Genomic DNA, 16,915 nt, shown 5'->3' with positions numbered 1-16,915 from the left:
AGTCAGTTAACTTAAAAGTAACTTTTCAGTTAATGGAGAAGAATCTGCTATAATAAATATTAATCAAACTCACCTTCAAAATGAATTCTTTGTCGGTTTTATTGAATATTCTCCAACAGTGTCAGCATTTGTGTTGCCAAAGTTGTATTTGTTCATCCATTGGGAAGCCCAGGTGTTGTCACAGGTGTATTAATCTCTGAGTGCTCTCTGCCCAAACAGGTGGGACAGCCACCAGGCAGAGAGGCTTCCTGGGCTGCATCCGGTCACTACAGCTCAACGGGCAGACACTGGACCTTGAGGAACGGGCCAAGGTCACACCAGGTGTGGAACCTGGCTGCCCAGGGCACTGCAGCACCTACGGACACCTATGTGCCCATGGAGGGCGCTGCCGAGAGAGGCCCCGTGGGTTCTCCTGTGACTGCGAGGTCTCAGCCTTCACTGGGCCCTTCTGCTCTGATGGTGAGTGTGACATGGGACATGGAACAGAACTTTCTCTGTGTAGCTCTTGATAGAATGGTTTCAGCCCGAGTTCCATTTGGAAATCATGCTTTTACAGCCTGTCTTAGGTTGTTGTTGCCATGATGTGCCTTTGAGTGGATTCTGACTTACAGCCCATGGGCTTTTCTTGGCTGTGATCTTGATGGGAACCCATTGCCAGGTGTTTCTCCCAGAAACCCAATGGATGGGCTTGAACTGCCCACCTCTCAGTTCGTGGCCGAGCACTTATCAATTGCACCACTAGGACTCCTGTGTGCCTTATGGTATTAGGAAGAAGTGGGATCCTACTCCTGCAAAGGCAGTGATTGTTCTGAAAGGTCTAACACCAACCCCTCTGGTTTCCTGAAGGGCTAGCTGCCTGTTCCAATGTCCACATGCACTGTGTCAGCTAATGATGTGTTCTGTGTCTTCTCTGCGTGTCCTCTGTAACCGGGCCTGTTTCAGTATCACATTAAAACTCACACACCCTGCCATGGAGTCGATTCTGACTCACAGTGAGGGTTTCTGAGCCTAACTCTATGGAAACAACCTCATCTTTCTTCTGCATAACAGCTGGAGGGTTTGCCTGACTGCTTAACCTCCTGCGCCACCAGGGCTCCTTCAGTATTACTTTGTTGTTTTTGCTAAGTGCCCTCAAGTCAGTTTCAACTCATAGTGACTCTGTATAGGGTTTCTGAGGAGCAACTGGTGGGTTTGAACCACCAGCCTTGTGATTAGCAGTCCAGTGTTTATCCTGCCACATGAGGACTCCTCAATACTATTTCAGGTATCATTACTTAAACTAATTATTTAAGTTACTAGAATTAAAAAATGTAAAATAACATGTGGATTATTTAAAGAAAACAAATTCAACAGGTATTATTACTTAAAATAGTATTTACATCAATAAAATAATGTTTTCAAAAATATTTTTGATAGTATACTAAATACATGTTCCATTACACATTGAGCCAAACTATAAGAATCATTGTAATGCTTTGTACTGGAATTTGTCAATGATCTCTTGCTAAGATAAAATGATCATTTATTTCTCAGAAACCACAAGTATTCTTTGAAAAGACAGAAAGAGCTGATTGTAGGATGGAAATAATTCAGGGAAAGTGCTTATGAGCTTTAAACTTTCATAGATACAGAAAACAAGCCTCAAAACCAATTTCACCATTCTTCAAGAATCCTTGGCTGTTGTATTCTGCCCGCATTAGAGCACAAGTTGGATACCTGACTGAATCAGCTATTGATTTTAAAACACATACAGCAATTAGCTGCCTAGACGTCATCAGAGGACAATTATATGTGCTATGCTTGAGGATAAATCTCTGATGATGTATCAGTCTTCTGTCATCATTCCAAGGCCAGGTGATGGACTGCCACCTGTGCCAAGCAAACATCTGGTTTTACTGGAAGAGAAAAGTGCTCTAAAATCTTTCCTCTGGGACAAAACACAAAATATATGTAAGACCTTACACTAAAAGTTACTGATAGAAATTACATCTAAATAAATGGAGGAGCAGAACACATTGATGAAATGGAAAACTCAGCGCTGTTACTACATAGTCAGTCCTCCTCAAATTGATCTACGGGGTCAGTTCTCCCAAAAATAAGATTTGATTAGGGGAGAAATGAATCAAATTTACAAGCTAATTATAAAGTTTGTATGGGAATCCATTTGGCATTGTATTTGTAAAGCAACTTTTAAAAACAAGTAAGTTGGTAATGAAAAAAAAAAAGAGAGCGAGAACACATTAATGAACCCATACAACTAGTCAACTGATTTTTCACCAAGTTGTTAAGACTATTAGACAAGAGGAAAGGAATTCCTTCAAGCAAATGGTTCTTGAACAACTGGGTATCCAAATGGAAAACAAACATAACTTTCCAATTGTTGTTGTTGTTGTAAGGTGCCATCAAGTCGGTACTGACCCATAGTGACCTTATGCACAGCAGAAAGAAACGCTGCCCGATCCTGGCCCAACGTCACTACTGTGGCCACGCTTGAGCCCATTGATGCTGACACTTGGCCAGTCCATCTTGCTGGGGGTCTTCCTCTTTTTCTCTGACCCTCCCAAAAAAACTCAAACCCACTTCCATGAAGTCAATTCTGACTCCTAGTGACCCTGCATAATGTTTCTGAGGCTTTACCTGAATAGAAAGCCTCATCTTTCCCCCATGGAACAGCTAGTGAGTTTAAACTGTCAACCTTGCTGTTAGCAGTCAGTGCTTATCATTTTATAGCACCACCAGGCTCCTTTAGCCCATACCATGTACAAAATCACCTTGGAATGGATATTAGGCTGAAATGTAAAAGCTAATGAAAATTCTAGGAGAAAATATTTTTCACCTTGAAGCAAGCAGATTTCTTAGACAGGACCCACCAAACATAAATCATTAAAAATTGATTAATGAATTTTATGGAAATGAAGGTATTTTACTCTTCAAAAGACACTGCTAAGAAATAACTGTCCAGAAAACACTTGTGCAACATATATCTTCCAAGAACTTAAATCTAAAGTACCTAATACATTTTATACCCCAGCAATAAGAAGATGAAGACTAACAATCAAAGAATAAAATGGGCAAAAATGTGAATAGACACTTCATCAGAGAAGAGAATTAAATGGCAAAGAAGCACATGAATCATCAATCATGAGGAAAATGAAAATTAAACTCATAATTAGATGCCACTGCACACCAAGTGGAATTACTCACATTAAAGTGACTGTACAAAAATATCAAGTATTGGTCTCTTATGCCCCACTGAGGTGAATGTAAAATGCTGTCGTTTTCACTTTGGAAATCTTTTCGGCAGTTTCTCTTATAGACGTACTTATATGCTTGCCATATGATACAGGTCATAAGGGATCCACTTTTCCTACTCTCAGGTAATAACCCCACATAAATGTACATGTAGGTCTCCCCAAAGACTTGTACACAAATGCCCAAGACAGACGAAATAAGTTCCCCCAACAGGAAGCAATTTATATTCTATTCGTTATGGACTAGATAAACAAATTGTGGTGCATCCGTATAGTGCAACACTAACCTTTATGCAGAGTGAAAGAAGTATGATTAAAAAATAATAATAATAGGGTGTGATTCCATTTGTATGAAATTCTGGAAAATATCAACCAGGTTAGAATAATGGTGATGAAGGGAAGAATTGACAGCAAATAAGCACAAAAGATCATGGAAAATTCTGACAATGTTCTGAATGTTGAATGTGGTAGTTATTCAGATGGGTGTATACATCTGAATAAGGAAGACCATAGAAGAATTGATGCTTTTGAGTTATGGCATTAGAGGAGAATATTGAAAGTGCCATGGGCTGCCAAAAGAACCAACAGAGGTCAGGATGGCCAAACTTCGTCTCTCATACTTCAGACATATTGTCAGAAGGGTCCAGTCACTGGAGAAGGATATCATGTGTGGTAAGGTGGAGGGTCAGAGAAAAAGAGGAAGACCCCCCCAACAAGATGGATTGGCCAAGTGGCAGCATCAATGGGCTCAAGCGTGGCAACAATTATGAGGTTGGCCCAAGATCAGGCAGTATTTCTTTCAGTTGTGCATAGTTTTCATAAGTCAGTACCAACTTGATGGCCCCTAACAACAACTACATACATCTGTCAAACTCACCGAGTTTTCAACTTTAAAAGAATGTGTTAATAGTATCTAATTATGCTGCATGAAAGTTCATTAAAAATATCTTTTGACTCTTCTGTATGAGTAAAAATGTCAGTGTTTTCATGGTTCCCTGTGTATGTCTCCTAAATGTAAGCAGAATGTCTTTCTGTAGACAAACACTGTACTAGAAGTCCATATTGTGTTGTGGATGATGAGAACAGGGGTGCTTTAGGAGTAGGTTTGGTTGTGGCTGGATATGTGTAGATGTCCTGTCCAGTGGAGAAGGGACCATGTCTCCCACCATCCTGCCTTCAGACACACACACACACACACACACACACACACGCATCCCCGCATCTGAAGAATGTTCATGAACTGTGTTGAGAAGATGGCTCATCCTGCTGGAATGAGACCTGTTCTTTGCTCAAAGTTCAAAACCACATGAAGTTGTCATCCCACCAGGAGGGGCTAAGAGGGTGAACACATCTGTGATGGTGTCTGAAGACAAGGATCCCCATAGCTCTTTCCCCAATACTTCTGGGGAGATTACTGCTGGCCACCTGCAAAGGATGATATTAAGGGAAATTTAAGGAAGGAGATAGAAAGTAAAGTAAGACATGGCCATGGTGCCTGGCTTCTTTCTGCCTGAAACCCAATGGAGCACAGAGGCCAGTGTTTCATTGTGTTTGTGCGTAGGGTAGCTATGAGTTGAAACCAATGAATGACACCTAGCAACATTAATTATTTCACTTGCTATTTTTTCTGAAAATTAAAATAAGTTAAAAATAATTTTTAAAGTGTGCTTAAAATGAGAACTTTAATTTTTATAACTTAAAAAATATGCATGCTATTTCAGAGATTTCTGCCGATTTTGGACCTGGCTCCTCAGTGACTTACAATTTCCAAGAGTATTACTCCCTGAGTGCCAACTCCAGTCCCTACGCTGCTTCGTTCTATGGGGATATGACCTTAGTGAGAGAGATGATCACGTTCAGCTTCCGAACAGTACAAACTCCGAGCTTACTGCTGTATGTGGACTCCTTCTACAAGGAATACTTGTCAGTCATCCTTGCCAAAAATGGTACGTATCATTCTAGTGCTGATGTTGCTGCTGGTGGTGGTTATGTGCTGTGGAGTCGATGCCAACTCATAGAGACCCTGCACACGGTTTCCAAGGCTATAAACCTTTATGGGAGCAGAAAGCCTCATCTTTCCCAAGCAGAACAGCTGGTGGTTTCGAACGGCTGACCTTGAGGTTAGCAGCCCAACTCGTAGCCACTATGCTACCAGAGTTCCTTGTTGTTGTTAGAGACCCTCAACTTGGTTCCGGCTCAGTGAACAGAACAAAACACTGCCTAGCCCCACACCATCTTTACAATCTTTATTCTGCTCGAGGCCAATGCTGTCGCCACTGTGCCAATCAATCTGGTTGGGGGGGGGGTCTTCCTCTTTTTCACTGATCCTCCACTTTACCAAGTGTGATGTCTTTCCCCAAGAACTGGTCCCTCCTAATAATATGCTCTAAGCATGAGAGACAAAGTCTCACCATCCAAGCTTTTAAGGAGCATTCTGGCTGTACTTCTTCCAACAAAGATTTGTTTGTTGTTCTGACAGTATATTATGCTTTTAAATTGTTCTCCACTACTATAACTCAAAAAAGGCATCAGTTCTTCTATAGTCTTCCTTATTCATTGTCCCATTTTCAAATACATATGAAGCAGTTGAAAATACCATGACATAAGATCAGGCGTACCTTAGTTCTCAAACTGACATCTTTACTCTTGAACACTTTAAAGAGATCATGTGCAGCAGATCTGCCGAATGCAACACATCGTTTGATTTCGTGATTGCTGCTTCCACAACTGTTGATAGTGGATCTGACCAAAATGAAGTCTTTGACAACTTCAGTCTTTTCTCCGTGTGTCATGATTATAGCTATCGACCCATTGGTGGGGATTTTTGTTTTCTTTACATTGAGGTGCAAACCATACTGAATGCTGTGGTCTTTGATCTTCATCAGTAAGTATATTAAGTCTTATTCACTGTCAGTGAGAAAGCAGAAATTGTAGTGCTAAAAAAGTCAACTATCTCATTAAAACAACAAACAAACCCAATGTCATCAAGTTTTTCCAAGTCATAACGACCCTAGAGAACAAAGTAGAACTGTCCCATAGGCTTTCCTCGTTACATAAAGAAACTGCCCAAAATTGCTCCCTTGGAGTAGCTGGCGAGTTGGAACAACTGACCTTACAGTTACCATCTCTGTGCTTTAGTCTCTGTGACACCAGGTCTTCCATTAGAACTGCAATAATATGAAAATTTCCCCTCAAACTACAAACAAGGAAACGTAGCATGTTTTCCAATTGTTATTTTATTAGATTGGTTTTATTTTTCAAGACTATAAAAATATTGTCATAAGAGGTGCCATACCCATAATGATATTAATATTCTTTCTTCAGTAAATTTTGTGATTAATTTGCATATTTCATGTAAACACAACTGCTATTATCTCTGTAAGGTCTTTATTAAAACTATAAAATGCCTTGTTGTTATTGTTAAGTGCCACTGAATCAGCTCCGACTCCTAGCAACCCTGTATATGGTTTCCATGGAGGAGCTGGTGGTTTGAAGCAGTACAGTGCTTACCCTGCAGCACCACACCAGGACTTCATTTGTTGTTAAGTGCCATCAACTCGTTCCAATCCATAGCAACCCTGAATAGGGTTTCTGAGGAGCAACTGGTGAGCTTAAATCACTGACCTTGCAGTTCAAATGACTTTGCAGTCTGAAGCATTAACCCACAGCGCCATACCGGGACTCCATAATTAAATGTAAAACATCTTTTCCTCTTTCTAAGAAACCCAAAACCAAATCAAACCTCTTTCCATCCCAAGTCTGAGTTTTCCAGGATGGGAGCAGACAGCTTCATCTTTCTCCCTCAGAGCAGCTGGTGAGTTTGAAGCACCAGTCTTGAGGTTAGCCGCACAATGCCTGCCTAAGCTATGGCACCACAAGGGCAGGTGTTAACACAGCACAGCTCTAGAGCTATGAGTGTCTATGGGCCAGATGAATAGCTTCTGGGACCTGAAGTAGACTATTCCACCTCTACCTAGAGATGAAAAGTAAAGGTGCTGCCAGCTGGCAACTTCACTTCCACTGCACACGCCATACCGATTCACCTTTCAGCATTTGGAAATGTGTTCACAGAAGACAGACCACTGAAACAGAAACAGTTTCAATACTGCACATAGCTTCAGCATTTCTTAATGTAATGCTCTTTTTTCCAAAGGTGGAGTAGAATTTAGAGTTGAACCCAAGCCCAATCTAGGAGTTTTCTTTTAGAAACATGTAGGAAGACCATGTTTCTTTATGGTCTTATGATGACTTGATTCACCTGGGAGGTTGGTCTGGGAGCAGCTGTTGATGTTGTCCAGTCAGTTTCAACTCATCGTGACTCTATAAAGTGTTTCCAAGGAGCAGCGGTGGGTTTGAACCTCCAACCTGTGGTTAGCAGTCCTGTGCTTATCCTACAGCACCACACCCAGAGCAGTTCTAAAGAAGCACACTTATTCCAGGGAAGGTGACAATCAAGGTGAATCATCCAAATAGTACATCCAAATGAACTCTGCTGAATGCACCCAAACTACAAAATGTCCCTGTTTTTGTTAAGTGCCGTAAGTCGCTTCTGACCGAGAACAACCCTGTGTATGATTTCCAAGCTTGTAAATCTTTGTAGGAGCAGAAAGCCTCATCTTTTTCCTGAAGAGTGGCTTGTGGGCTTGAACCACCAACCTTGTGTTTCATAGTCCATGTGTATGCTACAGAGCCACCACACTCCCAGAAAAATGTCCCTAGAAACAATTAAAAGTCAGTAAAAACTTTACTGTAGTATATGAAGACAGTTTACAAAACTGTTTTTTTAAAACATTTTATTAAAAACTGTCAATTCCTCCCCACCCCCACCCCCACCCCTCACCCCTCTCTAGGGAGTTTGCAGATTCGGTACAAGCTAGATATACATCAAGATCCTGATGTTTTTAACTTTAATTTCAAAAACATGGCTGATGGGAATCTTCACCATGTGAAGATCAACAGAGAAGAAGGAGTTGTCTTTGTAGAGGTAAGAGCATGCCCAGCTAAACAGTGACTAGAAGTAGTTTCCCAGGAGGGAAGACCCAAAGCATGAGATGAATAGTTAGGTACAGCAGTACAGGCTCCTTCCGAATGTGGTCTTTTCTTTTCTTGTGCCACAGATAAAAAGTCAATTAGAGTCCTGTATTTTATTTTTGTTTATTTAGTAATGGAATCTGCCAAATATACAAGGGTGAGTTAAAAAGTATCCACACTCCAGTTATATTAAAACACCCATCTACATCCACAGCTGATGACAACATTGAGTGTGCACGTGAAATGATTCTGTCAAACAAGTGAGTGACAGTGGATGATGTGGCAAATCATTTGCAAATCAGCCATGGCTCTGCCTCTAAAATAATGTACAACAGAGTTGGTTTTTAAAAGTTTGTGTGAGATGGGTACCCAAACAAATCCCAGAAGAGCATAAAGAGAAGCATTTGGACATCTGCAAAGAAAATATGGACTGATACTTGAAGGAAGGTAAAATTTTCTTTAAAAAAAAATTGAGACATGGATTCATCACTACAAGCCTGAGAGTAAACAGTAGAGTATGGAATGGAAACATCTTCAATTGCTGACCAAGAAAAACTCAACTATCAGCTGGAAAAATTGATGCTTACAATTTTCTGGGATTCTCAAGGGCCAGCATTGGAACATTATCAGGAAAAAGTTTGTGCTTGTTACAGTGAGATGCTCACTGAAGAGCTAAAACCTAAACTTTGAATTAAATGCAGAGGACTGCTATCCAAGGGCATTGTGATCTTGTATGACATTGCACATCAGCACACCTCTGCCCACACTGTTGGCACTCTGCAAAAACATCACTTTGAGATGTTAAAGCATACTCTCTATATTCCTGATCTTGCTCCATCGGACTTTCACCTCTTTGGTCCTCTGAAAACAGCCCTTTGAGTATAAAGATTCACCTCTGCTAAAAAAGTGAAGACAGTGGTGCATTCTTGGCTTGCAGCTCAGCCTAAAACATGTTTTAATGAGGGAATACAAAAGCTTGTTGACAGATGGACAACGTTTATTGAAAATCAAGGAGATTATGTCAACAAATGAGGTGTTTGTCTTTTCTAAAAGTTGATTAAATTCTACAGCCAGAGTACAGATAATTTTTGACTCACCCTCATATTATAAATATTTGACTACTTAAATTTTTCCTCATTTGTCTTGATTTGTGAGCTCTGGAAATGTCTACTTTATCATGTATTACTGGCAGAATCTTTCAAATAATGATCCAGTGGGATTCTGTTTTGTGCCATTTACAAGTGCACAAACGTTACAGCAATATAAAGACATGGTTTATGAAAAATATAATTATGGTTAAAACTTGCATGACTAAAGAACCAATGTGAGTCAATCCAGACTAGGTGGAGTTACGCACCAGCAGTGTGTCTGAAGACACCGATGGGCATTGTAGCTCTCTATGTAGGATAGTATTCCTTGGTTTCACTTTCAAGATGTTATTTTGAGATAAGTATTTTTAAATTTTGGAAAAGTGGAATTAAAAGATAATGGAATTTTTCCATGGACTTTTTGCAACCCCCTTATATGTATAAGCTTTGGGCTTGCAAAAGCCCTTACATCTCTTTCTGGGTTCTACCAATCACAGATAATTTATATCATGTCAGGAAGTAATAAGAACTCTGCAGGCAAATACAGAAAAGTAAAAGATTAAGGTATGGAGTGAAGGGTATCTTAGATGGCATAGAAATAGTTCATGAACTAGTATTTATAGTCATGAATTCCTTAACACGAGACTGTTTTATCATGTGTAGCACTAACCTGTTTCTGTTTTGTGTTTATCACTTTACTGTATGAGATTCCTTTGATTCCTGCATGTTATGACAAATGATATTCTGTTGATGTTTGCTTCTCCCGGGGCAGGTGAACCAGAAAGCAAGGAGACAAGTGAGCCTGTCCTCGGGCCTGGAGTTCCATGCTGTCAAGTCCCTGGTGTTGGGTAGGATTTTAGGCAAGTAAACATGGACTCCCCTCCCAGGCATGGACTCAGTGTGGGCCACTCATATATTAAACAAGTTCTTTGTTTTATTTTAATCACACCATTATTGCCAATCAAGGCAGAAAGTACACTTTTGTCTGAGTGTACATGTAATCATGAGACTATAACTTCCTGCAGATGAGCCTCTGCACTCTGCTAAGAATAATTCCAAGCTCCTCACTCTCATTTGGCAATCAAGCACAATGACCGTGGTAATTTTCTTACGGTCCAAAGAAAGACTCATGATCAAAGCTGATGTGAGGTTAATAGCTAGTGGATTAAATAGCTGCTGATCCAGGAAGATGTTTGAAAGGGCGATTTAAACACATGTGGTAGTTGTCTTCCATGCTTTTGATAGGGCAGACCCTACTTGGCTTTGCAGTTGTTCATCGCTGGGGTTGGTTCTGCATCGAGCAGCTTTTCTTGTAAAAACATAACCTGAATGCTTCCATCTTATTTATATCTGCCAGTTACCATGCTCAGCTCCCTTAGTAGACAAGAAAGTTAGACGTGGACAGATACTCAAGGAAGGAAGATGTCCCCTTGCCTTCAAGCTGAATGTATGGAAGGTGGACTCCAGGAAGAGGAGAGAGCCCAGTAAGGCTAAGGGTGGAACAGGAAGGGAAGGAAGCTTGGGGAAAGGACTCATCACAGAGGGCCTCACAAACTTAGACACCAGTATCATCTTTCTTTAATGTTGCTATCTAGTGACTTCCAGCTCTCAGCGGCCCATGTATGTCCGAGTCACTCCCCAGGGTTCTCACTGCTTGGTTTCCCATAAGCAGCTCACCAGGCCTGTCTACTGGGATACCTCTGAGTGGACTCGAACCTGCAACCTTTTCAGTTTATAGTCAGGCACATTAACCACTGCACCATCCAGGGCCTGGAGAAAACACTATGGGAACTCACTTTTGCTCCATGCAGAATGCTCCATGGCTGATGCATGAGAGGTAGGTGAGAATGGACAAGGAGAGTCCAGTCCAGAGCTTTCACCAAAACCCACATGAGGGACAACTCTGAACTGGACCAGTATTTGGCAGAACAGGGAGTAGGAGGCATGGGTCCTGGGTTCCTCTTAAAGGTGGAGACAGCAGGGTTTCCTAATGGGTTCAACGGATTAGAGATAACTCCACGTGTTTGCTCTGACATAGTAAAGCATGAGGCTGTCCTCATCTGAAGGAAAGACAGCCACAGGGGGAGCCTGCCAACATCAATTGCAGACATCAAGTGGCATCTGGGCAAGGCCGAGTGGAGGCGTGTCTGGGCATCTTCAGCTTATATGTGGCTGAGGATGTCCTTATTTAGCTCTTGGGCAGCGCAGCCCACTGAGAGGAAAAGGCAAGATTCAACCTTACAATTTTGGAATGTTATGGATGTTCATCTTTTCCCTAATATTAATCTATATTTTACTTCATTTTTTAAACTATGGCACAGCATGGGAGGCTGTAAATAACTAGAAATCCCAAATGACCAAAGCCCACAAGCAGCTACTGATTGCCTGAGCCTCTCTCCTCACCAGGTCTCCCAGCCATGGCCATCAGGAGTCCATAGACCTTCAGCAATGGCACCGTGGGGGCAGAGTGGGCACAGCCTCTGTCATGGACTGAATCTGAGTGCACAGACTCCATTCCAATCTGTCTTCCAAGAGCCCTACTATGTGCTGACTGGCAGTTATTCTTAACCTGAACAAAGTGACACCCAATTCCTCCACCCACAGAAGGACTGTGTCGGTGAGAAGGTTCATACAGGCTGGCAGGAGGGAGACTGTCTCGCCAGGGGTGGACACTTTTCACCAACAGCACGCATCACCATGGAGTGTGCAAGTAATTAGACCATGAATGTACACATCTTCCACAAATCACCCACAAAACTCCACAGTCTATGGGGGAAGATTGACATGCATACATACATTTTAACACAGGAAGCATTTAAAACTTGATGAGAAGATATTTTTTCAGATGCATTTAATGTTCAAAGTTGCTGATGAAGACACAGCGAAGCAATGTGCAATATATTGCATAACAAACTAAGACAAAAGACTGCATCATATAAAACTTAGTGAATGGATAAATATGTAAGATATAATTAATTGTATACATTAATAGTTATACACATTTTCTTTCAAAGTGAAGACCATTAGAATGGAATTGAATATATTTGTATTTTTGTTCAATAATTGGATATGCATTAGTATCTTGTGCAGACTCTGATAATAGGGTTGAGGTTCAAGCTCAACAGTCAATATTATAGCCAGAGGCAATTATACTCCTTGTAATTTTAAATAAAAATTAATTCACTGAATGCCTGAGTGACATGGATCATGACCAAGGGCTAGTGACTTTCTGCATGTTGATAGTTTTATAGCAGATTTGTCCTGCCATAAGCCTAACAACACTTTAATCCACTCTGCAGTCCTCAGAAAATGGTATGTGAAATGCCTCCGTACTGAAGACTCTGAAGCCCACTCAGGAAGGAACTGCTGTTTCCCAGAGCAGATTGGACATTGTGATTCATTATGACATCCCAAAGGAAACAACCTCATACCCAAGGGTCTCTGGACAGCAGAAAGAAAGAGAAAATTCAGGTTTTCTGTTGCTAAGTGTTGTTGAGTTGGTTCCAACCCATAGCAACCCTGTATAGAGTTTCCAAGGAGCAGCTGGTGAGCTTAAACCACCAACCTTGTGGTTCAAACCGACTTTGCAGTTCAGTGCATTAACCCACAGTGCCACACCAGGTTGTTGTTGTTGCTAGGTGCCATCGGGTTGGTACTGACCCACAGCGACCTTATGCACAGCAGAACGAAACACTGCCCAATCCTGGGTCAACCTCACAATTGTTGCCACGCTTAAGTCTATTGATGCTGCCACTTGGCCAATCCATCTCTCTGGGGCTCTTCATCTTTTTCTCTGGCTCTCCACCCTACCAAATATGATGTACTTCTCCAGTGACTGGTCCCTCCTGACAATATGTCCAAAGTATGAGAGACAAAGTTTGGCCATCCTGGCCTCCCAGGAGCACTCTGCCTTTACTTTGTCCAACACAGATCTGTTGGTTCTTTCAGCAGCCCATGGCACTTTCAATATTCTCCTCCAACACCTTACCTCAAAAACATCAATTCTTCTATGGTCTTCCTTTTTCACTGTCCAGCTTTCACACGCATATGAGGTTATTGAAAATACTATGGCTTGAGTCAGGCACACCTTAGTCTTCAAGCTGACATCTTTGCTCTTCAATACTTTTAAAAGGTTTTGTGCAGCAGATTTACCTAATGTAATACGTCGCTTGATTTCTTGATTGCTGCATCCATGAATGGTCCAGTGATGAGGATTTTTGTTTTCTTTACGTTGAGATGCAGTCCATACCAAAGAGCATACTGAAGTGCTCTTTGATCTTAATTAGTAAATATTTTAAATCTTCACTTCAAGCAAACAAGCTTGTATCATCTGCATATTGCAGGTTGTTAATGAGTCTTCCTCCAATCCTGATGCCACATTTTTCTTCATATAACACATCTTCTTGGATTATTTGTTCAGCCTACAGGTTGAATACATCTGCGGAAAGCTACGATGGAAAAGCTCCATATCATCAGTCAAAACAAGGCCAGAGATTGTGGAACAGACCATCAATTGCTCATATGCAATTTCAAACTGAAGCTGAAGAAAATGAAAACAAGTTCATGAGAGCCAAAATATGACCTTGAATATATCCCACCTGAATTTAGGGATCATCTGAAGAACAGATTTGATACATTAAACACAGAAGAGTTTTGGGATGACATCAAGAACATCATACATAAAGAAAGCAAAGTCATTAAAAAGACAAGAGAAAGAAAAAGTCAAAATGGATGCCAGAAGAGACACTTAAATTTGCTCTCCAGCATAGAGATGCTAAAGCAAATGGAAGAAATGAGGAGGTACAAGAGCTGAACAGAAAATTTTGAAGATCAGCTCAAGAAGATATAGCCAAATATTACAACAAAATGTGCAAAGACCTGGAGTCAAAATATCGAAAAGGAAAAACACGCCCAACATTGTTCAAGCTGGGGGAAATGAAGAAAAAATTCAAGTTTTAACTTTCATTATTAAAGGATTCTCTGGGCAAATTATTGAATGATGCAGAAAGCATCAAAAGAAGATGGAAGGAATACGCAGAGTCACTGTACCAAAAGAAAATGGTTGATGTTCAACTGTTTCAAGAGGTAGCATATGATCAAGAGCCAGCGATACTGAAGGAGGAAGTCCAAGGTGCACTGAAGGAATTGGCAAAGAGCAAGGCACCAGGAATTGATGGAATAAATATTGAAATATCTCCAGAAAGCCAGGCTATATAGGAGGCACTCACTCATCTCTGCCAAGAAATTTGGAAGACAACTATCTGGCCGACTGATTGGAAGAGATACATATTTGTGCCCATTCCAAAGAGAGGTGACCCAAAGGAATGTGGAAATCATTGGACAATATTTTTGATATCCCATGTGAGTAACGTTTTACTAAAAGTAATACAGAAACAGCTACAAGCATACATTAACAGAGAACTTCCAGAGGTTCAAGCTGGATTTAGAAGAGGCCATGGATACAGGGATATCATTGCGGATGTCCGGTGGATCTTGGTTTAAAGCAGAGAATATCAGAAACATGTTTACCTGTGCTTTATTGACTACACAAAGGTTTTTGATTGTGTGGATCATGACAACCTATGGACAACATTGCTAAATATGAGTATTCCTGGACACTTAATTGTGCTCATGAGGAGTCTGTACATGGACCAAGAAGCAGTTGTTTGAACAGAACATGGGAATACTGAATGTTTTAAAATTAAGAAAGATGTGTTACAGGGTTGTATTTACCACACCAGATAGCTCCTGATACTCATAGCTGTTGGGGGAGAAAGGTAGACCCTTAAGTAAAACTTGATGAAGGATACCTGTGGTTTCAAAAGAAAACAACTTGTTAGAGCTCAAACCAAAGAGTTTAGAAGGGGCATCCCAGAGGACATTCAAAGCAGAGACCAAACAGATCAAACCCCGAGAACACTTGTGGCAAGGATCAGGAGGGAAGGTAGCAGTGGGGGTTGGCCAGGAAGAGAGATGGGACCAGATATGAGCACATACAAAATGGAACATTCTCTGAGCTGAAGGGCTCCTGAGTTCTGGATGGCATGGAGGGATCTATCTCGACAGTCTAGCACCATCACTGAGCAAACGCCAATCAGAAAGGAACAGTACAAAGACAGAAGCATTAGCCAGGCTTCAAACTTCTCATCTGCAGGGTACAGGATGAACTCAAGCTACTGATAATCCCTAGCACCGGTCTTTGACCCAGTATTGATGGGCCAGGCCAAAGACACCCTCAGCAGGAAATACTAAAAGCATTGCCTTAATCAATTAGAAATAAATAAGGAAGAGGGAGGAGAGAGCGCAGTGGCTGTTAACGGAACTTTTCAGAAGGTGTCATGCACAAACGATTGTGCACCCTTCCATCTGTTAGCTGTCAGTGGGGGTGTCCATTCTCTCTCACTCTCACGACAACACTACATAGAGCTGACTCCAAATGGATAATGATTACCAGCTGGGAATATAAAATATTAATGCTAGTCCAAGATCCTCAGGGGTCTTTGATCTACTCTAAGTGGAGACAGACTGAGAAACTATTTAATGTTTCCATGTTGTCTATTTTCACAACCCACTGTGAAATTTGAAAGAAGTTAAGACTTAAAAACAACTTCAATATTAGTACTATTAGGACATACATGGTTTGTGGTGGTCAGTTGCTTGTTTTTATGAAACAATCATTGCAATTTAAAAAAATATTAATCCATTATTCCCAGTTTTTCTAGGAGTATTATTGTTTTATTTTACCTTTTGTTGCTGTTGTTGTTACGTGCTGATGAGTAGGTTCTGACATTATAGCAACCCTATATAGGATTTCCCAGGCTTTAAGTCTTTGCTAGAGCAGAAAGCCACATCTTTCTCCTGATGTGAGCTCAAATTGTCAAACTTGTGGTTCGCAGTCCTGGTGCTTATCCTACAAAGCCTAGGCACTCCCTATTAGACTTTTTAGGGACATTTTGTTATTTTTAAAGAGAGATTATAAATCCACAGTTCAGTTCACTTTTCTTACTGACAGCTTAAACTGACCTTCGGGTAGAGAGGAGGAAGACGAAGACTAACTTGCCCTGGCACCCAGAACTCTGGGCTAGCACTGCCCAAGCTCCCCAACCCTCCTGGGTGTTCTGAGTTCCAAAGACCCACCCCCACCGACCTTGCCCTCTTAACTGGCTTCTCTGTCACCAGCAGAGCCCAGCGGCCACGTGGACCTGGACACAGCTCAAGCTGGCGCTCTGGGTTTTGCAGGCTGCCTGTCAGCACTGCAGTTCCAGCACACAGCTCCGCTGAAGGCTGCGCTGCGCCCTGGGCGCTCTGGGCGCACTTCGGTGCGGGGTCCGGTGGTGGCGTCGCGCTGCGGGGCCCAGGACAACACCGCGCGGGAGCACACGCACGCTAGAGCAGGTGGGCACTAAGGCCTTTGAGCTGGCCCAGGGGTGGAGGCCCTCTCTGTCAGCTCGCTTCCCAGTTCATAGGTCCCTTGTTATACAGGATGGCTCCGCTATTCCTGTCCAGGTGTCTCTCAGCGTCGCCCTTTTTTTTTTTTTTTTTTTT

The 16,915-nt window shown here is 41.6% G+C and overlaps 1 protein-coding gene across 1 annotated transcript in view; it reads left to right on the top strand.

Annotated features, from left to right (window-relative positions):
- LOC102840927 (contactin-associated protein-like 4-like) overlaps positions 1-16,915 on the top strand; it is a 240,683-nt gene that overhangs the window by 212,124 nt on the left and 11,644 nt on the right. The window contains exons 17-21 of the mRNA XM_006875240.1: positions 220-459; positions 4,973-5,197; positions 8,102-8,235; positions 10,143-10,234; positions 16,560-16,765. Coding sequence (XP_006875302.1) covers positions 220-459; positions 4,973-5,197; positions 8,102-8,235; positions 10,143-10,234; positions 16,560-16,765 — 897 coding nt within the window. The remainder of the gene's footprint in view (positions 1-219; positions 460-4,972; positions 5,198-8,101; positions 8,236-10,142; positions 10,235-16,559; positions 16,766-16,915) is intronic.

The sequence above is a fragment of the Chrysochloris asiatica genome, unplaced genomic scaffold (assembly GCF_000296735.1).
Source record: "Chrysochloris asiatica unplaced genomic scaffold, ChrAsi1.0 scaffold00314, whole genome shotgun sequence".
Classification (NCBI taxonomy): domain Eukaryota; kingdom Metazoa; phylum Chordata; class Mammalia; order Afrosoricida; family Chrysochloridae; genus Chrysochloris; species Chrysochloris asiatica.
This window is presented reverse-complemented; position numbering and strand designations above follow the sequence as displayed.